Raw genomic sequence first — 27,027 nt, 5'->3', positions numbered from 1 at the left:
GGGTGCACTGCTGCGGTTTCAGGACCCCAACAGGGGGCGTGCACGCAAGTGTACAGCGGTACGTACCTCTACCTACCTACCTCTACCCTTTGGTGTACGCGGCTCACGTTGAAACAGCTGTCCACCACCAGCTTCCGGAGGGACCAGACCACCTAAGTAGCTTTGGAGGAGCTTACCTATCGAGAGACCGACTTACACTAAGCATAAACTAATCATACCATTTGACTCCAAGGCGATTCACAGCTATCGGCGTGTTCCCAAGCTCCAACCAAATCACCATCGAAAGACTTGTCATCACAGCTCACATCCGACCAACAGACAGCAAACAACCGCCACCATGTCCAGATCAGGCTACGATGCAGTCGTAGACGTCGACGACGAGGTTAGTTCGCCCTCTCCTCCCCTCCCATCCGCTCCCATGGTAGTCATTGATCTTTACATACCCAACTAACCACCCTTTTTTCTCCTTCTCTCTCCAGGGCGACCTAGGCCACACCGACCTCCAAGAAGATCTCGAATTCCACCAATCCAACTTTTCCGAATCCTCCCCCCTCGGGCGCAACGGCACCAAATCCACCCAACACACCAACACCACTTCCACTTCCTCCCTCGGCGGCGGGTTACTTCCCGCTCCCGTAACCGCCGCCCGCACCTCCTCCAACTCGGGAGGAGGAAGCAGCAAGCGCTTCCTCTGGACGCTCTCCTTTTACGCGCAGTTCTTTGACGTGGACACGTCCAGCGTGCTGCAGCGGTGTTGGGCGGCCCTGTACCCGCGAGCCAACTTTTTGGATGTGTTGGAGGGAAATCCGGACCTGTACGGGCCGTTTTGGATCGCGACGACGGTGGTGCTGATTTTGTTCTTGGGCGGGACGATTAGTGATTATTTGGCGCAGACGGGGAAGGAGGCGTTTGCGTATGATTTTCGGTTGTTGAGCGGTAAGTTTTTTGTTTTTTCTTTTTCCCTTTGGGTGAATGGGTGATTGATTTTAGTAAAATTGGGGGCTGATATGTGATCAAAAAAAACAACAACAGGCGCCGCTGGTCTCATCTACGGCTACACCTTTGTCCTGCCGGTCGCTTTGTACCTTGCCCTGCGATACTTTGGTTCGGAATCCGCCAACCTGCTCGAGTGCTGGGCTTTGTACGGTTACTCCAACCTCATCTGGATCCCTGTGGCGCTGATCAGCTGGTCGCCGATTACCATCCTCAACTGGGTGTTTGTGGGCGTGGGGTTCGGCGTGTCGGTGGCCTTTTTGCTCAGGAACCTGTATCCGGTGCTCAGCGCGACGGATCGCCAGACGAGCAAGGTGCTGCTGTTTGTCGTGGTGGCGCTGCACTTTGGTTTGGCCCTGGCCATCAAGGTGCTCTTCTTTGCGCATGGAAGCCCGGCGTTGAAGGATGGTCCGAAGGGAGCTGCCCCGGGTGGTGGGGATGCGAAGCCTGCTGATCCGGCTACGATGATGATGATGTTCTAGGGGCAGGAGGTTAGGATATGAAGGAGATAGGCTTAATAGGAAGAGAGGTACGTTTGGAGCTGTGTGGCCTTGTATCTGATATTTGATGTTTTACTATCTTCATCCGTCAACAAAAGGTTATGGGGGAGGCGTTTGCCGCGATTGGTTTCTGGGATTGATAAGTTCAAGTTCAATCGGATTTTCAATTCAACCTATGACTTCTGCTGAATTGAATTGCGCTGGCAGTTTATTTCACCCATTTGCTGCCCTTTCTTTGGTACGCTGTCCTCCTCTTTCTATCCCGGGTATAACAGGTACACTACAATACGTTCCATCCATCCAGTTCCCAGGTGGTAGAGGTAGACATAAGAAACGCCTCCTCTTAACTACTCCCCTTCTTTTTTCCGTTTTCCTGACCATGCCCTTATGCGTACCCATCATCCTTTTTTATCCCATCCCTCGTGCCGCCCCACCACCCCTCGTGCCGGGGAGGGAGGGACCCCTTTCATTGTCCATACTCGCTATCGATACTTTGAACGATCTGACCTGCCCATAGGGTAATCAAGCCAAACCGCTTGCCACTTCCCCATGCCGCTGCTCGTCTCGAAATCATCTCAAGTCTTCCTAATACTACCACCCACAACAACCCCCCACATTGAAAAAAAGAATCAGTGCCCCATCCTTATTGATGAACCAAGTAGGAACAGCCCTTGTTGTCTGGTGCTGTTCATGGGACTACTACTCACGGACTTGCTGTTGCTCTTGCTCTTGCTGCTGTCTGAAGACGAAGACGGTGACGAAGAAGAAGAAGATCCAAAAGTGGAGTGGAATTTGTCCTTGAGGAGACTGGTTCGGCTGGAGAAACTGGATGTTGAGGTGGTGGATTCGGCGTAGTGGTGGTTCTTCTTCTTGGGTGAGGACTTTGAGGAAGACTGGTGGGAAGAGGCGAGAGGTGGAGATTGTTCCAGGGCGCGAGTGCCTTGGACGATTTGGAGGGCGTGAGAGCGGGAGGTGGGGTGGGAGGGGAAGTTAAAGTTTGTTGAGGCGGACATGATTTTGTTTTTTGGTGTCTGTTGGTCTTTGGGTGGTGGTGGTGGTGATGGTTGGTCGAAGAGTCTTGATGAGGATGTCTTTAGATGGTGTTGGTGGTGTTCAAGTTGTCCGTGTAAGTGAAGCTTCAAGTTGGTTGGTTGGTGGTGTGGTGTGGTTCTTGTGTTCTCGAGGAAGGTACCTAGGTAGGTAGGTAGTACTTGAGATCTGAACGAAGTCTGAAGCTGTTGATGTTGATGATGAACAAAAACACAACATCCTGAAAAGCGAGGCCATCAACTCCTCTTATACATCTCTGATAACTCTGCTTTCTTCCTCCTCCTCCTCCTCCTCCTCCTCCTCCTCCTCATCTCCCCTTACCCATCTGAACCACAACAATAGGTACCTACACTAATTTCGGTGAGGTGAGAAGGGTAAGGCCGATTTCGTCGAACAAAGCAAAGCCACTCCGCCTTTCTCCCCCATCTACCATCGGTATCAACGTATCTCAGTATCCATCCATCCCTTGATGTAAGTGCTTACCAGGTGTGCGTATACACATACGTGTACTACCTCCTACCCTCATCTCCACAGTAACCAAAGAAGAAGAAAAATCAAGGGCATTAGGCTACGCATTCCTTGTCCCTACAACCACGACAACAACAGATGGAATAGTAAGAACCCACCCATGCTCTTGCATATGTAAACCACGTGGGAAACCCTGTCAAACAACTCAGCCCAATTACTACTACTACCAAAAACAATGAAAAGTGAAGCAAAGCAAAGGCCATCATGCCTTAGTAATGAGTCACAGCACCGAAACCAAATTTTTTCTAGTCGAGTATTTGTCAATGGCTAGGTACCTATGCATATTGAAAATGACAGCCAAATGCTCAGCGTAACTCAATAACGTCTACCAAGTATACTATCAAAGTAAGGCTAACTAGGTAGTCTAGTCGTGTGTGGCTGCGCCATCCATTATAATTCACTATGATTCATCATGTGCATGTGCAATTGGGAACCTTTTTCTAGGGGGGGGAAAGTTACATTTTTTTTCGAAACGCCACCCAAGGAGAAAAAAAAAAAAAATATATATATATATATATGTGTCGTTACACAAAGGCACAAAAAGTAGCCGCGTGTGTACGCAGTAGGTAAGTTTGGGAAAAGAAAGACTTGGTCGGCAGTGGATTGCCGAACGAAAAAGCTTACCTACCTCTAGCCGTGCTGACAGCGGCAGGTAGGTACGAAGACTACCTAGCAGGCTACGTTGATGGATTACGTTTGTTTACGCAGTAATAGTTGTCAGTTAAGTTAAGCAACGTAAGTAAGTAGGCTACCAGAATTTTCGGGTTGTATTGGGAAGCACTGCCGTCGTCATACCGCTTTTTGTTTTGTCGTTTCGCTTTGGGGATGTTGGATCGGGGAGTTTTGGTGTTGTTTGGGTCGTTCGACGTACGCGGCCAACCGTGATAAGCAGCGGGGCGGGGATATACATACACAAGGGTCGAAAAGCTTAGTCTAGTTACCCGTCCATTGGAAATCTTATTAATACGTACGTACGTTGGTCACAAAGCTCGGGGTGAAGGTCCACGCATGATGGTGATGATGGTGATGTACGTAGGGTAGTTCAGCCTTAGACTTCACATGTTTATCATTTCAGGGCTGACGTACGTTGGGTGTGGAAGGGATGGATGATGGTTCTAGGAATACACCAGTAGTGTAAGCAGCTTTGGAGGTTACGAATCCCGGCGTCCATAAGAGGGATGAGACTATTCCCAACTGGGATTCAACAGAGAGTCTTCTAACCAATGGGCTCTCTTACCGTTGTGACACACACACACACACCGAAAGCAAAAAAGTTCTTTTCGGGCTACGTATCCGCTGTCAGTTTCTACACTACCTGTCACTTGTGGCATCATAGCGTACGTAGGCTCCAAAAGTTCGTTCGTGGCTTTCTGTCAGTGACTATTGTAGCTTACGCCATCTATGAGTGTAACGTGCAGTTCAAGAGTTCGTTTGTGAGGTTCATATGCCATCCTGCGTGGATCTTGCATAGAGGCTTTTGTGAAAAGCTCAGCCAGAAGAGTCACAGAATGCGCCGTTTCACTCTTTGGCCCGGGAGAGAAGCTTGCGGCGGTGATGCGATTGGGTGCCATTCCAGATGGATGTGGTGATGGTTGGACTCGGACTTATGCGGTGGTGTATCATGCTCCAAGCCACACAAGGACGCCGGTGTGGACGACGGATGAGTCAACGGACAATGAGCTACAGTAAGTACATGCAAGTCAGACTCGATCGAGCTGGCCGAAAAGGGACGGGTTCTCCTAAAGTTTCTGGAATTGGATTCGTCTGATGTTGTCCTCTTTACCGGGCTATCACGACAATGTTTTTCAAAGGTCTTTGACCCCCACTCCGCTTCCAAGTCGACTTCGCTCATCAACAACAAAATCATGGCTCGTCACCATAGGTTCAATGATATGTTTTCGCATCCCATGAAAATGGTCAGACAGTGTTGGTCATTGACCGCTTTCTTCTAACTGAGTTGTCTGGGAAGGATCTCGGGATCTCCAGAGCGACGTTTACACTACGTACACCTCTCGGACGACGAACCCTGACGGCAGTGGACCTCGCTAGAAGCCTTCTAGAATACCAAGCAACCTTGTGAAGGGGTCAGGGGCGGAGCGGCCTTACTTGCGGCACTGAAGAAGGCACTTCGCGACGCGACGCGACGAGTGGTTCGACCGATATTGCCATTGTCGACAGCATCATTGTGAAAGGCGATTCTGTAATATCCGCGAGGGACCGGACCGAAAGTTTGGTGGAGGACCCCAACGTCTGTAGGATGCTGGATGGTTTCGGTGAATTACTGACGCTGGAGCCAATGCCTCTGGAGATCACTCCAGCTTCCACCGTTGTGGATGAGTTGACCCCTGAGATGGGGACTGCCTGATGCAGGTCAACAAGAAGAGCTTCCATTGTCGTACGAAGTGGAAGCTCGAACCAGCCCTTCGGCTCGAAATGACAAGCAGATCAGTACGGGACACATGACATATGAAAGATCTGGACCACAAATCATCGTCATTCAAAAGATCACACAAGTCAGAAATTCCCACAATTCGATGAAGCCATTGATTGGCTTACCGAGACGGGCGGGAGAATGCGAATACGAAAGGAGCACGGACCCCAGCCAGGGGTAGTGCCAAAGCGAACACTAGGCAGACAAGCTGGGCTAAGCCTGATAGGGCACAGATGTGCCATTGGATGGAGGTGATGGATGGTACAGGCACTATCAGTATCAGATGCCATCACTTGTTCCAACCTATGGTTTTCACGCTTTACACGCCTTTCAAATCAATAATCAGTGTAGTAGAAATCTCGAATATGAGCAATCACCATTGCATCCAGACATGGTACACCACTCGTCCAAATGCTTGCTGTGTAGTGTATTGGGAGCTACACTAACAAGAGACGGCGGCTGTTGGCGAGCTTCCTCTTTGCGACAAAGTCTTTCCCGAGGCCGAAAGCAAAGCTGTAGATCCGACTAGCAGTGTCTCACACAATGTGGACTCTGGAGGTCGGTTAGTTTGTTGCACTTGTTGCACCCTGCCTGGGTAAATCAAAGGGAAGTCAAAGGGAAGCGGCTCTTTGGTCCGTGGATTCCAACATGCCCCGGCCCTGGTGGTGGTGCGGAGTGGGGTGGTTCAGGTGGTTCCTGGTGCGGTTTTGCCAGCAAATGGCACATTGATCGGGAGTTCGTGCCTGTCTCTAATCTCTTCCATCTCTTCCCCCCACCCACCCGCTCGTCAAAATGGCCCAAGCTGGTCGAAGGAAGCTGGGCGCCGCTGCCGGGGTAAAATGGCATGCTACTGGTCAATTGGCCCCCCAGCTTGCAACACTCTATCCAAACAAGACCCGACGGGAGCAATCAATGTCGAGCTCGCCGGCGCCATAGAATAATGCCCAAAATCTCTTTTCCGGGAGCTAGAGGTAGCTCGTCCCACGGCACCCGACGCCAAGGGGTCACTTCACAACTTGATCCTTGCCATCACCCGCCTATCGCCCTGTTGGACGGGCATTTGTTGTTATCCGCTGTCCCGGGTCCCCTTTTTTTTCTTCGCCCGGTGTCTTTTCAGTAGTTATGTTATATTAGATATTGCGCCTTCCTTGCACCACCTCCCAGGGGAAAACCGCCCTTTTTTTCTTCTGCTTTCCCATCCTCATCCTCCACCTCCACCCTTCCTAACCCCCCATCTCGCTTCACACCGAGCTTCTCGTCGCTAGAGGCCTTATCGGTGTAGGTGAACTCTTGGGCACCCCCGTCCGAAACCCTACAGTCTGCCGGTAAACCTCGACCGCAACGCGCAACATGGCTTCCAACGCAACCAGCTTTACCTCGCCGCTGGCCAGCGCCAAGCTCGGCACCGTTGCTGTCCCTCCCCAGCTCGAATACGTTATCGATACCATCTCCCAGGCGAGCGGCTGGACTATTGTCTTTACTCTTCTTGCTGTTCTTGTTGCTTGGGATCAGAGTATGTTCCAGTCTCGCTGGGCGCAAATGTCAAACGATTAGAGATACTGACAAGTCTTGCTGCGCGCAGTCAAGTACGTCCTCAACAAGGGCACAATCGCTGGTCCATCATGGAAGATTCCCTTTATCGGACCCTTCTTGGAGTCCCTTGACCCCAAGTTCGAGGAATACTATGCCAAGTGGCTGAGCGGTCCTCTCAGCTGCGTTTCCGTCTTCCACAAGTAAGTCGAACCCCCGCGTATGACTTGCGCCGAGAAATCCTGGTCGGAAAACTAACGCCACCAATCGCAGGTTTGTCGTGATTGCCTCGACTCGCGATATGGCCCGTAAGGTCTTCAACAGCCCCAGTTATGTCAAGCCCTGCGTCGTCGATGTCGCCCACAAGCTCCTCGGCGCCGATAACTGGGTCTTCCTCGATGGCCCCGCCCACGTCGAGTTCCGCAAGGGTCTCAACGGCCTCTTCACTCGCAGGGCTCTCGAGATCTACCTTCCCGGACAGGAGGAGGTGTACAACCGCTACTTCAAGTCCTTCCTGGAGATCACCAAGAACGCCGGCGGAAAGCCCGTCCCCTGGATGCCCCACTTCCGTGAGGTCATTACTGCTGTCTCTTGCCGTTCCTTCGTCGGTCACTACATTTCTGATGAGGCTGTCAAGAAGATTGCCGACGACTACTACCTGATCACCGCCGCTCTCGAGCTTGTCAACTTCCCCATCATTATTCCCTACACCAAGACGTGGTATGGCAAGAAGGCGGCTGATATGGTCCTTGCCGAGTTTGCCAAGTGTGCTGCGAAGAGCAAGGTCCGCATGGCTGCTGGAGGCGAGGCCACCTGCATCATGGATGCCTGGATCAAGCAGATGATTGACTCCAAGAAGTGGCGCGAGGCCGTTGCCAGCGGTAACACCGAGGGTCTGGAGAAGCCTACTCACCTGCTCCGCGACTTCACCGACTATGAGATCTCGCAGACCATTTTCACCTTCCTCTTCGCTTCCCAGGATGCCACCAGCTCCGCCGCTACTTGGCTCTTCCAGATCATGGCTCAGCGCCCTGATGTGCTCGACCGTGTCCGTGAGGAGAACCTCAAGGTTCGCAACGGTGATATCCACGCTCCCATCAACATGGAGCAGCTTGAGTCGATGACCTACACCCGTGCCGTTGTTCGTGAGCTCCTCCGTTACCGCCCTCCTGTGCTCATGGTCCCCTACCTGGTCAAGAAGGCTTTCCCCATCACTGAGGATTACACCATCCCCAAGGGGTCCATGGTTGTTCCCACCACCTACATGGCTCTCCGCGACCCCGAAGTTTACCCCAACCCCGACTACTTTGACCCCGAGCGTTACTACTCGGGTGATGCCGAGGCCAAGGGTGCCAAGAACTATCTCGTTTTCGGCGTTGGTCCACACTACTGCCTCGGTCAGCACTATGCTCAGCTCAACCTTGCCCTTTTCGTTGGCAAGGCTTCTCTTCTCCTCGACTGGAAGCACCACCCCACTCCTCTGTCCGAGGAGATCAAGGTGTTTGCCACCATCTTCCCCAAGGTGAGTCTTGACCGTTCCTGCTGTTCTGCGTGTAGAGACTTCTTTTTGCTAACGTTATATAGGATGACTGTCCCCTCACTTTCGAGGAGCGCAAGTGGTAAACAGAGAGGGTTTTGGGTGTGGACATCAATATAAAAGAGAGATCTTGCTTTGATCTGAGAGAAGGGCGGAATGAAGAAGCAGAATATCGCGGGTTTTGGTCAGCTTATAAAGGGCCACGGAAGAACTTGACGAAACAGACACACGATGAACCGAAGTTCAGTCATCCCTCCCGATTACCCCCCGACTATACATTATACCCCCGCCGGAGAGAGAGCGTTGCATTCTGGATGACGAAGATTTCACGAGGCGCGAAAAAGGCTGTTGTTTGGAATGGCAGGCCGGCGCGAAAAAGGGGAAAGGATGACATGGACCCTTATGATGGATAATGATGGTTTTCTAGGGCGTCGCTGGCCCTGACTGACAAATGTCGGCAGAAGGGGCTCCTGGAAAAGGGAAACTTGGCCGGGCGTGCTTCGATACCAACAACAAAGATAAGAATAGTTAATATAATACCATAAGAAGTGAATTAGGCGCCAGTGACCGTGAAAGGCAAGGAATCAGCGTGGTGATTTACACCAGAGAAGTTGAGCCTCATCCAGCCAAGCCAGCCCAAGAGATCCCCAAAGGATCCTGAATGGATGCTGGCGGGAGGCACAGCACAACCTTCGGACGTGTCATGAGATCTCATCATCGGCCACCCGGCTGGTTGGACGAGGGGTATCTGCATCCAGTTGGCATCTGACATTTTGTGACCACCATTAATAGCGAGTTGTAAGTGAGAAGGGACTTATTCTGCTTCTAGCTGAAAAGCCAAGACCGTTGTGCCACGAAGCCACATGTGAACGATGTTGAGGTCAGCCTTTAAGAAGCCCGAGTCAAGACTAATATCGGCGGATCGCCAGTCATCGGCCGTTGGGAGTCGTTGTTTTGTTTCGTTTCGAGTTTCCACGAGAGTTTCGACTCCACCGTTGAATAATAGGGTGGGGTATACACATGAACTCGGCCCCCACTTGGATATCTTAACGTCACCTCCATCCCCGCGGCGTACGTAGCGTACCTTACCTCGAGCTCCAGCTGAGGTACCTACCCCGGCCCGCCCGCTCGCCCGCCTCCGCAATTCGGCGCCCGCTGGAGCATCATCGCATGCCCGTCAGCCCGTTACATAACGCACTGCTGCCGCTGCCGGCAAATTGAACTGACTAAACTGAGATCGTGATAATTACCTAGGTACTGACTTGTAACTTTCCACTTCCATTGGACTGCCACGACATATTTTCTTTCCCTCTCTCTCTCTCTCTCTCTCTCCGTTACCAGACCACCACCACCACCACCACCACCACCACCGACACTACCACCGACATCATAAACATAATGCTGTCCGCCCCAACAAGACGTTCCATCGCCCGCCTCTCCGCCGGCGCGGTAAAGTCTATCGGCTCTAGCGGTACCACTCCCGTTGCCTGTACCTTTAGTGTTACGAACGCGACTTTGCGCAAGGCTGCTGCTGCTGCTGCTACTACTGCTGCTGCTGCTCAACAACCACAAGTCCCGGCGCAAAGAGCTTTCTCGACTGCTGTGCGCCCAAGAAACACAACAAGAACAACAACAAGGGCGGCTAGGGCGGCTAGGGCGGCGTATTACTCGCAGGAGGCGCAGGGAAAGGGAAACAAGGGAGCAGAAAATAAGATTTGGGCTTTTGAGGAGGTGGGTTTTACTTCCCTTGTGATACTTTCTTTTGGAGGTTTTGAAATGAACGAACTCTGGGAGCAACGAAAATAAGGAAAAGAAGAACACACAAAAGAGAGGGAGGATGATCTTTCGGGGATGTTGGACCGGAGTCTGACTATGACTGGGAATTTCCCCAAAGATGGAAGGTGTTTGAAGAAAAGGCTACGGAAGACATTGATTTGATGGAAGAAGAACGAAAAGAATGAAAGAAATGAGCACAGGACAAGACTGGATGTCCAAGTCAGGATATCCAAAACAGAATAACTAACCGGAATACACAAATAGATCCAAACCCTGATCGAAGATCCCAACCGAAAGGTTATTATCATCGGTACGTTTCTCTTTCCTCTCTCGCTATTTCCCAGCAGTTATATATATGTATATATATGTATCACACACCACACCACTCCCCCATCACGATCCCAACCCCCTTCCCCCCCCTCCCTTGTCCCTTTTTCCCCTCCTCCTTCTTCCCCTCCTCCTTCTTTTTTTTTTTTTTTTTTTTTTTTTTTTTTTTTTTTTTTCTTTTCTTTTCTCTTTTCCCTCCTCCCAACCTCTCTTCACTATCCCCCCAACTAACAGACCCAAAAAAAGACACCCGCGAACCAGGTGAACTCCACCAAACAGGCCGCATCCCCACCGCCATCAACATCCCCATCACCACCTCCCCAGACTCCTTTTTCATTTCCGAAGACGAATTCGAAGACCGCTTTGGGTTTCCCCGCCCCTCTAAAGACAGCGAAGTCGTTTTCTACTGCAAGGCTGGCGTGCGCAGTAGAGGGGCTGCGGGACTGGCGCGAGAGGCCGGGTGGGAGAAGGTGGGTGAGTACCCTGGGAGTTGGCTGGATTGGGCGGCGAGGGGGGGCAAGGTTGAGCGTTAGGGGTCATGAGGATGAGGTGTCATGAAGAGGACTGGAGGAGGGGGGAAGGAAAGGGGGGAGGAAAGGGGGGGAAGAAAGGGGGGGGAAGAAGGGGGGGATGGGATGAATATGTGAGTGGTCTTCTTAGTAGGCAGGCATAGAAGATGGGTCCTTGAGCGTGGCTTGCGTAGAGTAGAAAAAAAAGGAAAAGACGATGTGGATGTGAATATGTATGGGTCTTAATATGGCCGAGTATGGGATCTGGTACGGGTATATAGTGCATGTTCGATGATCGGGATATTCCTCACATGAAAGCAACCAACTGTGGTCGAGCGATTACTTTTTCCTAACAGACAAAAACAAAAGGGGTATAATCATTATCATCCATCCTGTCCCATGCCGTTGTGCTCCCAAACTAAAAAGTCTCATCCATCAAATCCGGATTCATCTTCACCACGCTCGGACTAAACTCCGACTCCCCTTCCGGCATCTCCCCCGCCGTCAACAGTAAATTCTCCACAATCTTCTTACTCGCCTCCCTCGCCGGCGTCTGCAACAGCTTGGACGGCGGCAACGCAAACTGGATCGTCTTGGGCGGACTCATGCCCCCAAAGGGATCCTGCTCACTGTCGCTCTCCCAATCGATTTCCTCCAGATACCGCTTCTTGGCTTCCACCGTCCCCTTGGGGATGGGCGTCTTGCCGGCGTTTGTGTGGGCGTTGGCGGCGTTGGCGCTAAAGACATCTTTGGTCTTGCGTCCAGCCAACGGTGTCTGGACGCTTACGCCTGGCGTTCGGGGCGCGGAGCGGGCAGCGTAGGCGGCGGCGGCGGCGCGGGTGTTGCCCCGGTAGGCGGAGCGGATGGGGGACATGAATGCCGCGGAGCGTAGTTGGGGGACTTCCATCTCGGGAGAGGACATGAAGGAGTCTTGCCAGAGTGGTTTTTCTTCTCTGGCTTTGCCTTTGCCCTTGGGGTCGATGAGCGGTGGTTTCTTCTCGGTGACTTTCCATTTGATTGGGGAGACGCCGCTCGCCTGGTGGCCTTTGTGTGGCGTTGCGCCGACGCGGTAGTTCCGGTCTGGCATGCGGTGGAGGATGGGGTCCTTGTTGGCTGTTCCGCCGCGCTGCTGTTGTTGCTCGCCGAAGGGGGTGTTTTGGGCGCGGTGGGGGGTCATGGACATGTCGGGTAGACGGGCTGTGTGTTGTTGGAAGATGAGCTCGCTGTCGTCGTCTTCCATGGTGTCGCCGCCGGAACCAGAACCGAACCCGGGTGTTTTGCTCGCCTCAGCGGCGGCCTTGAGCTCGCGGCGCCTGAGTTGCTCGTATGGAGAGTCGAGATTGGCGAACTGTGGTCGGGAAGGTATCGATTTGGTCGCTGGTGGACGGGGAGTGCTCCCGCTGAGGTCATCGCCAGTATCGGTCAAGACGGAATCGTTTGTTGTGCGCTGTCGGACCTGGTTTTGGCCTTGGGCATTGAACGTAGCAGACGACTCATCATCGATTGTGATGTCGTGGCTGCGACCGGCGCTCTGGGGGTGAGGTGTTCCAGCTGGGGTGGTTTGATCGTGCGCGGATGTTGATTCCTCGTTGCTATTCAAGACTGTGGTTTCGTTGCCATTGGCAAGCTCTTCGTATCCCGAAAGCGAAACATTGGCCGATGCCTCGAAGAATTGTTTCCAGAACTGAGACGCCAATGGCTGTTAGTTTGATGCTCGGGTGAGGCGCTGATGAGATGTCCGTCCCACCTTGGTTGATTCCCAGACTGATTTGGAATGCTCGCCGTATTGCTCGACTAGTGGCAGGATATTCGTGGTGACAATGCGGTGCGCTCTGCTAAAGTTGGAATCGATCTCTACGACAGAAGGTCAGCAATGGGCCCGTTTGTCGACTTGTGATGCTTGGTGATCGGACCTTGCAGCGTCAAAGTAATGGATTGCTCGAGCTTTTCCAGCTCCTCCGTAAGAGTTAGCGGCCTCGTACTAGATGTTCCGGGGACTGACATGATCTAGTGAGTGCAATCAGCTGGTCAGTCCTGTTGTTGTTTGGTCTTGGTTGTGAGGAGCCGGAAGAAGTGTGTAGATTGTAAACAGCAGTGGGCTTGCTGTGTAACTTCCGGCGCGTCATGGGCCGTAAAGTCGCGTTGCGGGGCAATGATTGCCGGCCATGGTGGGGCCGCTATCACAGAGGTCCGGGGATGTACTGTGTAGTACAAATACTATAAATACCACTGACTGTCTAATGGATTCACAAGTATGCATAGCTTGTATTTTTGATTCTCATTTTCAAATCAACCATTGACAAACTGCCTGTCGTTCCTCGGGTATCTAATCATGCTGGTCATGTAATCAATAAGCCATAGCCATCCATCCTGTAGCATTGTTTTTCTTTGCTCTTGTGGTTCCGTCCCGAAAACACCAGTACGCCCCAAATGCAGTGAGAAAGAGAAAACATCCCCTCCGTTCTAGAATGTCAATCAACCAGACAACTCTAACCGGCACATGTCGACATAGGAAAAAGTACCCCTGTGTGCGAGGTGCCTTCTAGCGGCGACTAGGTCTTGATCGACCACGGGCAACGGGTTTGGCCTTGGGAGCAGGACGGGCTCTTGTTCCCCTTGCTGTCTTTGCTGTGGACGCCTCGGCCTCCTCTTCGTCTGATGCTTCCTCCTCATCACCCGATTCCTCTTCCTCGTCTGATGCTTCCTCCTCGCTTTCATCCTCATCAGGGGACTCCTCCTTGGTCTTGCGAGCCTTGCTGGCCGCCCGCTTCGCACTCCGGGCTCCTCTGGCCGACTTCCGCACCGGACTAGGGGCAGAAGTCTCGTTATCCGTGTCCTCCACAGTACTACTGCGAGTCTTGGTACCAGCTTCGGTGCGCTTGCGCTTCTTTCTTTCGTCACTTGGCTCATTCGGATCCCATTCCGCTGGGCTGCTAGGTGGGTCGCCCGGGGGAGCGAGCGCCGCTTGCAGCATCAAATCGCCGTAGTCGTCGCGAGGTAGGGAAAAGTCTTTGTAGCGCCGGGGCTTGCCCCATTCTTCGGGAGGGTCAAGGCTGTTTTCTCGCTCGTCGATGGCATCCAGGTCGTAAAACGTCCTAAGTTTGGCCCAGATTCCGGGTATGCGCGTGTGAGGATTCTTGAACGGGTCGAAGCCGTGGTTGCGCAGATGCTCGCTAATGGCTATAATTCGAAAATGTTTGTGCATACCTAGACGAGACGTTGGCATTAGCTGGATGTTAAGAGATCTACTGTAGCCCTCTGGTTTTGGTAACCTACCCGCGGGTTTCCATCTGATTACACCCTTGAACAGTGAGGCGACCTGATCATCTGTCCAAGGATCATTCGGGTCGAACTTGGGTTTCGGAGGTTGGGCAACGGGCGCTGCAGGTACCGGTGTTGTTCCAGCGGCTGGGGTGTCAATGTCCATGGCATCGTCATCTCGAGGTGTGGCCGTTGACGGCGTGGCGGCGGCCGTGCTGCTGCGGCCGCCCTTTTTCTTTGGAGGCATTGTCGCAGGTGGTAGAACTCTGAACTTTGAGCAGTAGATCTCTGGGTATACGGCCGAGCCTGAGTAGCGATGTACAGATATGTTATGCTGTGCTCAAAATCGCCAGGTATTGGATGTTGTGGTTGTTGATGTTTGTAGAAAGTTGAGAAGTCGAAGCTCAGAAGCTCACTTACCTATGTCTAGAGTGCAGTGCCATAGGTCAATGGTTATCCAAGGAACGGCAGGCAGGCAGCTTGGTAGGATGAAAGGTACTTGCTCGAAAAGTACAAAAGTGCCTTGTGCCTGTAGCTCTGAGACATGACCTGGAGGTCACTGGAACCTGGTGCTGTTGCAGGGGTTAGCGTAGAACCATGGCGTCTCAGTGTTTACTTCAGCGGGGTTATGCCTGGAATTGGTCCAGTCTTGTCCCGTCAACTCGATGGCCGCTTGCTTGCTGGACACGCGATCGGCAGCGCGACACGACAGACGACGGGACGACAAGGGACGATGGTGTGATACGTCGACTCTCAAAAAAGAAAGACACAGTGAGGAGACCCTGAAAGTACAGGTGAAGAGGACCTGTCAAGTGGACGGGAATTCTGTGACTGAGCTGCTGAAGAACTGAGTGGAACTAGCTACCTCTGGTGGTGGTGGTGGTGGTTCTTCAGGTCACTTTGTCACTCCCCGGGCGGCTCAACAGGCTGGCTTACTGCGCGCGCACATCAAGGTTCTCACTCTCATTGACTGTTTTGGTCAATTGAAACATCAACAACAATCTCTTTACTTCGTTATTAACCTCCAATGCTGCCAGCATCGCCCACAACAAGCACCAGGCAAAATGGCTGAGGAAAGGGACACTTCCGCGGACCTCTTCGCAATTCCCAATTTCTGGCGGTCATCGAGGTTCTTGGACCAAGACAAAGCCGCAAACCCTCTCTTTTCACCCAACCTGGAAATATCAGGCATGTTAATGCGACTGACTGTATGCAGACAAAGATGCTAACTCCCATCCAGGCTCTTCTTTCCAATTCCTTCCATTCGGAGACCAAGACAAGCCTCTGAATTCTCTCAAACGCCCGCTTCAAGACGAAGGCCAGACCAGCTTCTTCAGACTACCTCCCGTTTTGCGAGACGCTGCTCTTAGCAATGAACCACAACTCTCCGACGATATCTTCTCCGACGGCATTGACAGCGCTGAGAAGGGCAAGAAGGGCGAATCTCAAATTGACCTAGATGACGACGAGGAGGAGGACTACTGGCTCACATTGGAAGACGTCGAACCCAAGACACCCGAGTACAAATCCTGGGAGGCATTCAATCCGACCGCCCACCATGGTCCATCTGATGTCGTCTTCATCAGCGAGGCTGGGCCTGTTGCTTTCGACGCCCTCATAACCGATATCCCGGACGATGGCACAGAGCCTGTTCCCGATATCCTCGACAATGCCTTGTACTACGCCTGTCTGTTAGGGCTGGCACAGGGGAGAAGCTCTGTTCTCTTCTCATGGGATTCGGAAAAGGGCTCATTTGTGAAGACGGCACCTCAGCTTAGGATCTCGGGTGTCTCTGTTCAGTCGATACAAGGCATGGATCAGTTTTGCCTTGATTGTGGAAACGCCGTCAAGGCCCTTTTGTCATTTTCCGAGTCGGCTTATTTCGAATCACCCACGCCAACAAGCGTCGCCCTAGCAAAAGTGGTAGATCAACTGGTCGTGGCTGTCCAGACCGAGGTTGCTGCCCGCAGCAAGGCTGTCCGGTCCATACTTCAGCTACAATCCGTTGTTAAGCCGGCGCACGCCATCCTGACGTATTTCCACGCGCTCAGTAAGAAGCTGGCTGAAGAAAAGTCGGAAGAAGGAATGCTCTCATGCCTCTTCCGGGAAGCTCAGGCCGCCGAGTACCAAGGTGGCCTACTACCCGACGTCATCTGCGAAGTGCTACGCCTTGCCTCAAAGCCGTGGATCGAGTTCGTCGAAGAGTGGATTGGTCTAAAGAACGAAGAAGGCGCCCCAATCTCCAAGACGGGTTCAGGCAAGTCCTTTGTCAAAGTGGCCGACAAGATGTGGATAGACGATCATGGTTTTGAGCTTGAGGAACCCGAGTTTTTCCTAGACGAGGACAGGATGCCTTCATTTGTGCCTCAGGACATGGCTCGCTCCATCTTCGACACCGGGCGAAATCTGCGCTTCCTCAAAGAGCACCATCCAGATCACTCTCTCTCAAAACGGAACGTCGTTGCGCTTACCCAACCACCCAAACTCGAGTGGCAATTCTCCTGGGATGCTATAACAATGCTAGAAACGAGAGTCAACGAGTACAAAGCTGCCGTGACTCGCTTGGTGCAAAACGCAGCATCAGGAGATCAGTTCTCGACACGACCATCTACTACACATGAACCCAACGAGTACAAGCTCACCTACTTCGGAAAGAGTGAGGAAGAAGTCGCTGCTGCTGTACTCGCCTCAATCAACCAGCTAGCTCAGCCTCTTCACAACAACGAGTTTCACGATGAACTCACCACCATGCTTCACAACCGCCTGTACTCAACCGTGGACCACAACAAGGAGGAGGGCTTCAACCCACATTGGTCACTTGTTCCCTTACTCTCTTTCGGCTCACTCGTCGACACCCAGTTCAAGCTTGTCAATGACGAATGCATGAAACTTCTCCTCGGCCCTCACAAACTCCGAGTGCATACCAATCTCATGAGACAATACTTCCTCTTAGGCAACGGCATGCTCTGCAGCCGACTTTCCCACGCCCTCTTCGATCCCGACCTCGAGTCCGCCGAGCGTAAAGCCGGCGTTGCGTTCAGCGGCGGTGTCATGGGTCTTCGACTAGGCGGCCGAGACACCTGGCCACCAGCCAGCTCCGAACTCCGTCTGGCGCTTATGGGTGTCCTCTCCGATTGCTACGAGCCGCCTGCCGCTGAGAAAGACGGTGACGGACAAGAAGAGGAAGTAGCAGGAATGGGTAAATCAATGCTTTCCCGCACCTACAGCTCTGATCTACCCGGTAATCTCAGCTTCGCTGTGCGCGATCTCACGCCGGAGGAGATCAACAAGTGCATGGACCCTGACGGGTTGGAAGCGTTGGACTTTCTACGACTGTCGTACAAGGCTCCGTCAGGACTGCAGAATATCATGACCCCCGTTATTCTTCTCAAGTACGACCGCATCAACAAGCATCTACTTCGTATTCTACGTATGTTGTACGTAGTCAACCACCTCTCTCGCGACGTCCAGCTGCTTGCTCGTCGTACCCGCCTCAGCAACGCCGCCATCCGCTTCTGCGCGGAGGCGAACCACTTCGTTTCCAAGATGGCGAACTACTTCTTTGACTTGGGCATCACTTCCATCTGGAACCAATTCGAGGAGTGGTTGGACTCGATAGAAGCCGAGTTCCTTGGCACGGGATCCGGGGCCCAAGACGACGACAATGCCAGCGTCGGACACTCTGAACAGGGCACCTCTCGCTCCTCATCATCCAAGAACAACAAGAACAACAGAAAATCCTGCTCTCCTGACCTAGTCCGCGATAAGCAATCCCACTGCCTCGACGAAATCATGTCCGCTCTCTTCTTGCGAAAGCGCCAGACACCCGTTCTCCAACTTCTGGAAGAAATCTTTACCATCATCTTGCACTTCGCCAGACTCATGAGATCCCTCAACAACAACCAGAACAAGAAACCACCAGCCTTCAATAAGAAAGGAAAAAGCAAAGACGAAGCGTACGCCAACAACAACAACAACAACAACAACAACAACAACAACGACACACCAGAAAGTTTGTACGCCATGTTCAGAAAGAAAGTCGAGGTTTTCTTGACGGTGTGTAAAGGGTTGGGAGAGAAGGCGGCTGCTAGTAAGAATAAGGGATTTGGATATGGATATGGATATGGATATGGACAAGAGAATGGGATGGGGAAGGTGGGGGAGAGTCTGGCGGAGATGGTTCCTTTGGCGTTGGATATGATGGGGTACTATAAGGGGGCAGGGAGGGCAAGGTATCAGGGGTAGGTGAGGCGAGGGATGGTGTAGGTGTGTGAGATTATGGTGATAACAGGTGAGGAATTGTTGGGAATATAGGGTCGGGGGGTTATAAAAGGTAAAGGGTGTAGGATGGGACAAGGTGTTGAGGTGTTCGTTGGATTGTGATGAGGCACATAGAGAGTTATGAATACCATTGCTGAAAGACATAGCGGCACGGCAGGGCATGGAATGGATGGCATGGTTATTCGTTTTACACACCTAGGATAGCAGCAGGACTGATACCCATTTGTTCAACAACATTTTTTGTATGCCTCAGGTTTTTGGAACTGGATGCGAGTTTAAAGACGGGGGAGCTGAAAAACGGGAGGCATTCGTGTGACGATTCATGAGCTCTTCACGTTTGTTTATTGCGATACTACAAATGCCTTGTGTTTGAGACGCCTGGTACCCCTTATTAATGTAGGTTATACCGTGGTTATCTCCGAAGTTTTCCACTTCTCAACTACAGCCATACTTACCCCAGACTTACATCCCTTCATTTCGAAGGTCATGTCATTACCAGCACTTCACCAGCACTTCACCGTGGGGCATTCACTTGCTAATACTACTAGATCAGTATCAGTAGCAATCAGAGAACCTCGTCTCACGAATTACTTTCACTTCCTGCTTCATGTTCCCGATGACTGTGACAAGAATAAATATACAGCATAGCAACACTCGCTTTCTTCAAAGACAGACGTAGACTTACATGAGCGCTGTATCCAAAGGGTGTCGTACCCATTTCCAGGTTTGCTTTACTTCCCTCGTTTGATTACACTTGACTCGGCTCTAGAAGCTGATCATGTCTTGTGAAGTCATCAGTATGAGGGTGTGCTTTTCTTCTACGTTCTTTCTTCCTACGTTCTTTGCTTCCTACATTGTTCCCTCTACCCATTTGGGAACCACGGCAGAGGTTCAACGACTATGTCCTTCCAGAGGGTCCTTCGTGTAACCAGGTAAGTACATCTAGATGTGTGACACTGGATATGTAGGTTCCTTGGGGTGGTCTATTTTTCCTCCCGTCTCTCATCTGTTCTTTGACAAGATCCCATGAGGCTTAGTCTACCTCCTACCGCGGGAGTGTCAAATCCGGTTTCTTTCAGTTGGATTTTCATGTTCGTCTTTGCCACTCGCCTTCCTTTCTTCTTTCTTTTTTTTTTTTTTTCCTTTTTTTTTTTTTTTTTTCATAGCCCTCGATTATTTACAAAATCAATCTCGATGTCAATATCCAACCATAACGAAGTTCAAGTTTATGTTTACTGTTACAACCCATGATACCTCCATTCACTTCCTACATCAGTAGGTACCTGGGTACTATCTTTCACGTCTCCATCACTTCCACCACTTCTTCCTAATCCAGACATCCGAGCGATGAATCGGGGCCAATTCCCTTGAATGTGATCAAGTGTCGTTACCCAGCGGGGCCATTGCTCCGGAACAAAATCCTACTTGCCCTTTTCGTTCTATACTTTGCATACTTTCAAGGCTGGATAGACAACATTGCTTTTTTTTTTTTTTTTTTTCCCTCCCTCTTCGCTTACTATACAGTATACTACCTATGTAGGTAGTACTTGTCACTTGGCACATACAAGTCAGTACACATGTCCAATGTCACTATACCCAATCTGTGCGGAACAATCTCCGCGGACACTGTCCACCTAGTTATAGGTTGGTATCACCACCATCATCATCATTATCTCCGGACACCTTCAGGTAGGCAGGTAGGTAGGCAGGTGGGTAGGTAGCACTAACATGACGACATACTCACTGGAGAGTTGTCCTCTGGACAGTCATTCATTGCTCCTTCAGCTTCACGCAGTCCCTTCAAATTTCTACCTAGGTAGATACTTGGTTCCGTCAATTCATTAGAGGTACTTGAAGACTTCCCATGCAGCAATCTACATCAACGTGTAGTACTCTTTTCCATCCTAGATCATCTACAAGAACAAGAACAATAACAATAACAAGAGCTGAACTGAACTAACACAAGTCTCGCTTACGGACACTTAGGTTAGGTTGCTTACCTACTACATATTACACCAACCATCTTGAACCATCTATCTTGATCACCAACTGTCTGACACAATATCTAAACCTGGTAGGTAGGTCATCAAGAAGTCAAACTAGGCACGAATGTATGTAGTGTAGTGCACATAGTGTCTAGTGTAGTGTATACCCCTTTAGGAGGCAGAAGAAGAAGAAGAAGAAGAAGAAGACGACGAAGAAGAAGAAGAAGAAGAAGAAGACGACGAAGAAGAAGAATCAAAGAGACCCCCCTTTCTTAATCCGTTCGTCCCCTGCTGATCACTTCCACCTACTTACATACCTACGTACTTACCTTCTTACCTAGCTAGCTACGTAGAGTAGGTAGCTACCATCACTGAACCGGCGAAGAATCCCTCGGTGTAATTCCTTCTTCTTCTTTTCCTTGGCTGCCCTTTTTCTGTGGATGGCCATTCTTTCTTTCTGCGTCGGCCTTTTCCTTTTCTTGACTGCTTTCGTTCTTTCTTTCTATATACCATGACATCACACACATCACGAGAGCCAGTTACATAGGTCAGCTCAACGAAGAGAATTTTGGTAGCGAGTTAGATACCTACCTTCGGACATGTACTGTGTAAGGCAAGGCATGGTCGGGGAAGCAGTGGGATGGTAGTGTAGTGTAGTGTAGTTGTAGTTCTAGCGTCTTTGGGGGGGGGGGAAGGGGGATGTATGTATGTCTCAAATGTAGTCTAGAGGTATGTCTCAAATGTAGGTAGTGTGTATGTCCCTGGCAGCAGCAAGCAATGAATGAATGGGAGAAGATATTCGTTCTTTTCTTTCTTTTCTCTCTAGCCGCCATATGCATCTCTAGGTAGGTCTAGTGTAGTGTAGTGTAGGTAGCAAAGCCAAGCCAACCTCCTTCCAAGATAGGTCTCTCTTACTCGACCGGAAGTAGGTACCCGGCTGTATGTGTGTTTCTTTTTTCTCGCTGTTTCTCTTTTTACCTGTAGGTAGTAGACAAGTGTGTAAGTGCCTATGATAGAAGAAGGCTGTAAGTTTTTTCTTTTTTCTGCTTTTGCCTTTCTTTTTTTTTTGTTGTTGAGTCCTGCCATGCTATAGGTAGACAGGTAGCTTACTGAGGTCGTACATACATACATACATACTCACCGTAGGATACAGTACATAGAGTAATAATGTAGTATACACCAAATCGTAATTCGTGCTACGCAATTGGCAGGTGCAGTTCAGAGAGGAGCGAGTCAATTCACAGACACAGAGAGAGAGACTGAGAGAAAGAAAGAAAGAGAGTCGCAGTCACCTCAACTCAGGTCAGGCACCACCACCACCCTACCCTCCCCACCCCACCTAGGTGTGTGCATACATACACATACATAGTAGTGTAGTGTAGTGTAGTGTGGTGTAGGGTACTAGATATATGTACGATTCATCACTTCTCAGTCTGTCTACTTACCTACCTACCTACCTACCTACCTACCTACCTACTATGTACCCATGCTTATGCTAAGGTATGTTGTATGTATGTACGGTATGCTATGCTATGCTATGCTATGCTATGCTATGCTATGCTATGCTATGCTATGCTATGCTATGCAAATCAACGGAGCTTTTCTCCTCTGTCTGTAATTTGACCAGAACGTTAAAGGCATACATACAAGTTTAGAAATAGAAATAGAAATAGAAAAAAATATATAGGGAAAAAAAAGAAAAAAAAGCAAAGAGCCAATTTCCTTGTACCACGTCAACAAGGCTTACAAGTTCGTAGGTTCACGGCAACAACAAGTGATGGGTGAGAGTGGCATGGCATGGCATGGCATAGCAGACAGACAGACAGACCTTGACGATTAATCAGCTACCTACTTTAGCAATCCATACCGAACAAGGTAGGCAATCTTTTTGCTGACGGACGTCCTGTCTCTCCTGTCTCACCTTTGTCCGCATCACTTTTTTTTTTTTTTTTTTTTTCTCTTTTACGAGTTAGGCTTGGTGAACTTGGGTTCACAATTGAACTCCCTTGCCGTTGGCCCCAAGCAAGGCAAGCCCAAGGCGAGATTTAGTTCTGACGATATATGTATGCACGCTGTATGGTACACTATTGCCGTTGCCGGTCCCGTTGCCGTGCACAGTAAAAAATAGAGAAGTTAGACAGACACACAGACAGACAGAAAGACAGACCAAAAGTCGATCGTTCATTCGACCGGAAATAAAACTACAAAACTGTCTGGCGGCTTTTCTCCCCCCCTCGCCCTCGGTGACCAAAATGGTCAAATGTCGATCAAGGGGTTGAAACAATTAGGTGAGATATACTAGGTACACCTAACTGACCTGGCATGCATGGAGCAGCTGTGTACGGTAGCCTTTCAGCTTTTCCAAGTCATGTCGTCTTGAAACGCGCCTAACCAAATCAGAGGACATGAGTCCATGGATTACTACATGTTAAAAAGAAGAGCAGCAGCTAGTGTATGTAATGGCTTCGGACTTGAGTCGGAAAATCTCTCTCTCTTTGTGTGTTGCTACATAGTGTGAAGTGAGCAGATCCCAACATTCTTTTTGTTATTGCGAAATGTTTGCCCTTGTCTTTTCCTCTCTTTTTCTTTTTCCTTTTTTTTTTTCTTTTTTTCCCCTCAAGCGCCGTTACCGTGTAACGTAGCAACGTCGTAGCCTATAGCGTAAAAACCTTATCTCACTCCCGTAATCTGATCACAAAATACCATCTGGGTATGATTTTGACCAGCCCAGCAGCATCAACGGGCACCAACAAGCATGACTGCCCAGTCAATCATTCAGTTGACCAAAGCAATTTCTGGCCCGGGTTCTCACACCCTGAATTGCCGGCGCGTCAAGTCGTGTCAGTCACATGCTTGTCACACTCATCTTCTCCTGAAACCCCAGAACACTCATTGTCGTTGACCATAGGGTGATGTCGTGGGTAAATTGGGGATTTGGGTGATTTCGCGGAATTCGAAGACCCCCCCTCGCCGCCAAGACAGAATACCTCGAACAGTTCGAACGATTCATTTCACATGGCTGACCCATGCTCCATGTCCATGTTCAAACTTGTCCTGCCTTGAGCGATTCTTTGACATGAGAAAAGATATCAATGCATTACCGTAGGCATTCTTTCCACATTCAGGCAAGCATCAAAGTTCATGTCATACTTTCCTTCATATCTTGTCTGCTACCGACTGCAACTTATGCAAGCCCAGGAGTCAGGCCAGAGTCCAGGGTCGGAAGTCCTTTCTCTTCGTTTCTTTCCAGTTTGAATTCCCTGGCCGAGTTGTCGTCAATCCAGGATCAAGGGTCCTTTCAAAAGCGCACCAAGCAACACACGAAGCAACGCCAACAGGCCCTAGTAAGATACAGGGTCCTACTCAAGGCCTAATACTAGCCAATCTGGGAGTCTAGTGAACCAGGCTACCACTTTCGCTGGCTGGCTGGCTGGCCGTCAAGGTTCGCCTTCTGGCAGCGCCTGCTTGCCGTTCGTTTCTCTGTCGTCTCTTTGAGTTTGTAGCGAGCAAAGAGCGAGGGAATAAAAAAGACGCCATGGTCATGTGGTGCAGGTTCCCCTTCCCCCTTTGGCCCCTATCTGGCCGAGTTCCATGGTTCTGGGGTCTTGGGATTTGATGCGGTGAATGATGGACGCCTTTTCAATTGTGTAAAAAGAAACGCAAAAGATTTGGCTCTTTTGGCTTTTGTCTTATGCGTTCTCCCAGTGCCTTTGAACAAATTTCTGTGGAAACATTGATGGCCATGGTAGTCGTCATTGCAGATAGTGGAGATTTATACACCTTTTCAGTGATCTGATCTCTAGGTTGTTGTTGGAGTGCTTGGAAATCCACAGCCCACCAGCCTTTCGGCAACTTCAACCGTTGTTCAGCCCCATTCAGCGGTTCGCCCGTGGGCTCATGGGTGTCATTAAACTCATGGGTCCAGTGGAGTTCCCGAGATCTCTGGTGCACTATCCATCGGGGCGGGCAGCCCTCCATCTCATCTTCCGAGCAACTTAAGCCTACCCATCCATCAGGCATCTGGCATCTGCGATCCCATCATCCCCTTCCGTTTGGACGTGATGTGGGTGTCTGGTGCGTGCCCGCGAAAACCGATTCGCAACAGGAATTGTGGGAATGCGGGCGCTTGTAGTGTAGAGTGGGTTTGGGCCTGGTGGAGGAAGGAGAAAACGCGTGAACGGTGGGCGGTCCATGGGCGGTGGTGGTGAACAAAGTGGGAGCGAAAGCGGGTTGTGTGTGGGTGGATGAACGTGATCGATGGAAAAAAACCCGGACTCTCTCCATTTTTTTTTTTCGTGGACCCTCCCGTCGCTCGGCGGTGGGGGTGGGCAGAAGGAGTCCCAGTTTTCCCCGGTGCGCCCACCGCCCCTCCCGCGCGCCGGAACGCTCCAAAGACGTTCCTCTCCATCCTCACTCGCTCCCGCGAACCACTTTTTAAGCCCCCCCCCCCCCCCCCCCCTTTTTTTTTTGTTCTTCTGCTCCGGCGGCCGAGCTGCTAGATCATGTAGTGTCCCACGTAGCCGTATGGATGGATGGTGCGGTGCCTGACCTCACTTGAAGCACCTTGGTACATGTATAAGGCACACCACGTCACCAAGGGACTGGGAACTTTTGGGTCCCTTCATCTTGGAGAGCAAAAAGAGGGGTTGTGGAACACCACGGGAAGGGACGTGGGCGATGTAGGGGAAGATGAGGGGGGTTCTCCAAATTCCACCTCCTGCAACGTCAACTCGCATTTGTGATACGAAGCGTTGGCGTGCTTTCTCCTCGGCGACCAAAACACTTTGATAAACGGCCAACCTCCAACCAAACTCAAAGTCGGATTCCCACGCCCGGGAGGAAGCCGTGACTTTGCGCTCTTCTCTTCTCGTCTCTCGCCTGACCAAACCGTTTCCGGTTAGGGCTTCTTCTTCGGCACCTAGGGGACCTCAACAAAAACTTCCCTGTTTTGATATCGGCGGCTTGGCTTTTGTCAAGGACCAGATCAGATCTTCACCAAGATTACCACGATACGACGATGCCATTGCAATACCACTGCCCCCTGGTACAGCCGCGACGAGAAAGCAAAGAGATTTTCTGGAGTTGATTTGAGTTAGGGGGGGGGGGCAGGCAGTTGCATGGTTACACCAAAAGACTTCAAGAGAGACTGACAAGTGTCAGAAGGAGAATGACCATTGGCCGAAAAATCGACATGCAGCACGCAAGCCAAGCGAACAAGGCAAAGAGAAAAAAAAAAAAAAAAAAAAAAAAAAAAAAAAAAAAAGTCTCCGACATTCACAGCGACGAATAACAGCGCTAGCCACGTTGTTGAGCAAGAGCAAACCGGAGCGAGGAGGTCGGCCTGCAACAGACCGCCAAGCGGCAGTCAAGAAGACACCGGCAGCCCGGACCAGTCGGGGCCGACCTCTGCTCACGGTCAAGTGGAGCATTTCTGGCATGGACCAGGCCGCGAAGTGAAAGGCCGATGCCGCGGCGTGGAGCCATGACTCGGGGAGAAATCAACAAGGCGAGCAACCCACTCGATGATGCTCATAACGAATTATGCAAACGGTACGTTTTGCCACAAAGAGCCAACCTCCTCCGATCCCGATGATGCTGATGCTGGCGATGCTGATTGTGGTAGTGTAAAGATGGGGAGGGGGGGTTCGGTGATTTGAAGATGATGCGAGACCGTCAGAACATACACTGTAGGAGTCCTTGTCGAGCTTATTCGCTGTTTACAAACCCTTCTAGAAGCTGTTGCGGGCGCTGCCGCTGCCGTTGCCCCTTGCCAGTGGACAGCTGCCGTCGGCAATGGCTTCCACTTAGCAGAGCAGTTGACGTACGTTGCACCCGTGTGGAATACGCTCCGATGGAGCACAAAAGCTTGACAGACTCAAGACGGCGCGAAGCAGGAGAGCTTCAGATTGTAGGCTGTGAAACTCGTGTGAATTCTGTGGACAGCCCACGAGGCCGTTGTCCTTGCACTTCACCGTTCTTCGTTGCCAGCAACAACGCCGAGTAAATGCCGTAATAGGCCACCTCCAGCAGGCTTATCACTTGCTGCATCGGCGGAATCGGCACCCTAGGTTGGGTTGACACTCTGTACATAGTACACTACGTAGTGTTGGCTCGAAAGGGGGTGTGCTTGGTGTGCATTGAGCAGGTCATTGATGACCTCGAGAATCGAGCAGATACTCTTATTGGCCTGTGTCCTCGTCACGAACACTCAACAACCAGCCAACCCATTCGGTCGGGTTCCTTTTGCTCACCTTTTGGTCAGATTGTCAGGCCATTTGTTGCAGCCAGAAGCACGGTCATGACCAAGGCGTTGCGCCCT

At 50.9% G+C, this 27,027-nt stretch overlaps 7 protein-coding genes and 1 non-coding gene across 8 annotated transcripts; 4 read left to right on the top strand and 4 right to left on the bottom strand.

Annotated features, from left to right (window-relative positions):
* Positions 1–73: 73 nt before the first annotated feature.
* NCU05276 (Yip1 domain family) lies at positions 74–1,705 on the top strand. The gene is made up of 3 exons (XM_956820.3): positions 74–382; positions 480–936; positions 1,033–1,705. Exons 1-3 carry the CDS (start codon positions 338–340, stop codon positions 1,473–1,475), a joined length of 945 nt encoding a protein of 314 aa, XP_961913.1. The 5' UTR covers positions 74–337; the 3' UTR covers positions 1,476–1,705.
* A 254-nt stretch (positions 1,706–1,959) lies between these two features.
* NCU05277 (hypothetical protein) lies at positions 1,960–2,506 on the bottom strand (the record flags this gene model as incomplete). The annotated part of the gene is made up of 2 exons (XM_956821.1): positions 1,960–2,067; positions 2,201–2,506. The coding sequence occupies 2 exons, from the start codon at positions 2,504–2,506 to the stop codon at positions 1,960–1,962; spliced, it is 414 nt and encodes a 137-aa protein (XP_961914.1).
* Positions 2,507–6,392: 3,886 nt separating this feature from the next.
* Positions 6,393–9,177, top strand: NCU05278 (cytochrome P450 61). Its single transcript, XM_956822.2, has 4 exons — positions 6,393–7,015; positions 7,085–7,235; positions 7,306–8,554; positions 8,617–9,177. Exons 1-4 carry the CDS (start codon positions 6,853–6,855, stop codon positions 8,653–8,655), a joined length of 1,602 nt encoding a protein of 533 aa, XP_961915.1. The 5' UTR covers positions 6,393–6,852; the 3' UTR covers positions 8,656–9,177.
* Positions 9,178–9,674: 497 nt separating this feature from the next.
* On the top strand, positions 9,675–11,396 carry NCU05279 (hypothetical protein). Its single transcript, XM_956823.2, has 3 exons — positions 9,675–10,300; positions 10,610–10,655; positions 10,919–11,396. Exons 1-3 carry the CDS (start codon positions 9,968–9,970, stop codon positions 11,203–11,205), a joined length of 666 nt encoding a protein of 221 aa, XP_961916.2. The 5' UTR covers positions 9,675–9,967; the 3' UTR covers positions 11,206–11,396.
* A 54-nt stretch (positions 11,397–11,450) lies between these two features.
* Positions 11,451–13,334, bottom strand: NCU05280 (hypothetical protein). Its single transcript, XM_956824.3, has 3 exons — positions 13,095–13,334; positions 12,929–13,035; positions 11,451–12,865 (listed from the first exon to the last, which is right to left on the bottom strand). Exons 1-3 carry the CDS (start codon positions 13,183–13,185, stop codon positions 11,600–11,602), a joined length of 1,464 nt encoding a protein of 487 aa, XP_961917.2. The 5' UTR covers positions 13,186–13,334; the 3' UTR covers positions 11,451–11,599.
* A 124-nt stretch (positions 13,335–13,458) lies between these two features.
* NCU05281 (hypothetical protein) lies at positions 13,459–14,911 on the bottom strand. The gene is made up of 2 exons (XM_956825.2): positions 14,458–14,911; positions 13,459–14,388 (listed from the first exon to the last, which is right to left on the bottom strand). The coding sequence occupies exons 1-2, from the start codon at positions 14,687–14,689 to the stop codon at positions 13,724–13,726; spliced, it is 897 nt and encodes a 298-aa protein (XP_961918.2). The 5' UTR covers positions 14,690–14,911; the 3' UTR covers positions 13,459–13,723.
* Positions 14,912–15,121: 210 nt separating this feature from the next.
* Positions 15,122–19,024, top strand: NCU05282 (hypothetical protein). Its single transcript, XM_956826.3, has 2 exons — positions 15,122–15,630; positions 15,683–19,024. Exons 1-2 carry the CDS (start codon positions 15,507–15,509, stop codon positions 18,685–18,687), a joined length of 3,129 nt encoding a protein of 1,042 aa, XP_961919.3. The 5' UTR covers positions 15,122–15,506; the 3' UTR covers positions 18,688–19,024.
* A 4,264-nt stretch (positions 19,025–23,288) lies between these two features.
* Positions 23,289–24,906, bottom strand: NCU14105. Its single transcript, XR_897906.1, has one exon. It is a non-coding gene; the product is annotated as a ncrg18 (non-coding RNA).
* Positions 24,907–27,027: the final 2,121 nt, after the last annotated feature.

The sequence above is a fragment of the Neurospora crassa genome, linkage group IV (genome assembly GCF_000182925.2).
Source record: "Neurospora crassa OR74A linkage group IV, whole genome shotgun sequence".
In the NCBI taxonomy this organism is placed as follows: domain Eukaryota; kingdom Fungi; phylum Ascomycota; class Sordariomycetes; order Sordariales; family Sordariaceae; genus Neurospora; species Neurospora crassa.
Note: the sequence above shows the minus strand (reverse complement) of the source record. Positions and strands in the feature narration are given on the sequence as shown.

Excerpts from the sequence above, each read along its gene's own strand:
- NCU05279 (XM_956823.2), top strand. The coding sequence starts at position 9,968 with ATGCTGTCCGCCCCAACAAGACGTTCCATCGCCCGCCTCTCCGCCGGC. Across the intron at positions 10,301-10,609 it reads AGATTTGGGCTTTTGAGGAG|ATCCAAACCCTGATCGAAGA; the intron begins GTGGGTTTTACT and ends ATACACAAATAG. Across the intron at positions 10,656-10,918 it reads CCGAAAGGTTATTATCATCG|ACACCCGCGAACCAGGTGAA; the intron begins GTACGTTTCTCT and ends ACCCAAAAAAAG.
- NCU05278 (XM_956822.2), top strand. The coding sequence starts at position 6,853 with ATGGCTTCCAACGCAACCAGCTTTACCTCGCCGCTGGCCAGCGCCAAG. Across the intron at positions 7,016-7,084 it reads TCTTGTTGCTTGGGATCAGA|TCAAGTACGTCCTCAACAAG; the intron begins GTATGTTCCAGT and ends TGCTGCGCGCAG. Across the intron at positions 7,236-7,305 it reads TGCGTTTCCGTCTTCCACAA|GTTTGTCGTGATTGCCTCGA; the intron begins GTAAGTCGAACC and ends CACCAATCGCAG.
- NCU05282 (XM_956826.3), top strand. The coding sequence starts at position 15,507 with ATGGCTGAGGAAAGGGACACTTCCGCGGACCTCTTCGCAATTCCCAAT. Across the intron at positions 15,631-15,682 it reads ACCCAACCTGGAAATATCAG|GCTCTTCTTTCCAATTCCTT; the intron begins GCATGTTAATGC and ends ACTCCCATCCAG.
- NCU05280 (XM_956824.3), bottom strand. The coding sequence starts at position 13,185 with ATGTCAGTCCCCGGAACATCTAGTACGAGGCCGCTAACTCTTACGGAG. Across the intron at positions 13,036-13,094 it reads CATTACTTTGACGCTGCAAG|AGATCGATTCCAACTTTAGC; the intron begins GTCCGATCACCA and ends CTTCTGTCGTAG. Across the intron at positions 12,866-12,928 it reads CAGTCTGGGAATCAACCAAG|TTCTGGAAACAATTCTTCGA; the intron begins GTGGGACGGACA and ends TTGGCGTCTCAG.
- NCU05281 (XM_956825.2), bottom strand. The coding sequence starts at position 14,689 with ATGCCTCCAAAGAAAAAGGGCGGCCGCAGCAGCACGGCCGCCGCCACG. Across the intron at positions 14,389-14,457 it reads AATCAGATGGAAACCCGCGG|GTATGCACAAACATTTTCGA; the intron begins GTAGGTTACCAA and ends CGTCTCGTCTAG.
- NCU05276 (XM_956820.3), top strand. The coding sequence starts at position 338 with ATGTCCAGATCAGGCTACGATGCAGTCGTAGACGTCGACGACGAG. Across the intron at positions 383-479 it reads TCGTAGACGTCGACGACGAG|GGCGACCTAGGCCACACCGA; the intron begins GTTAGTTCGCCC and ends TTCTCTCTCCAG. Across the intron at positions 937-1,032 it reads TGATTTTCGGTTGTTGAGCG|GCGCCGCTGGTCTCATCTAC; the intron begins GTAAGTTTTTTG and ends AAACAACAACAG.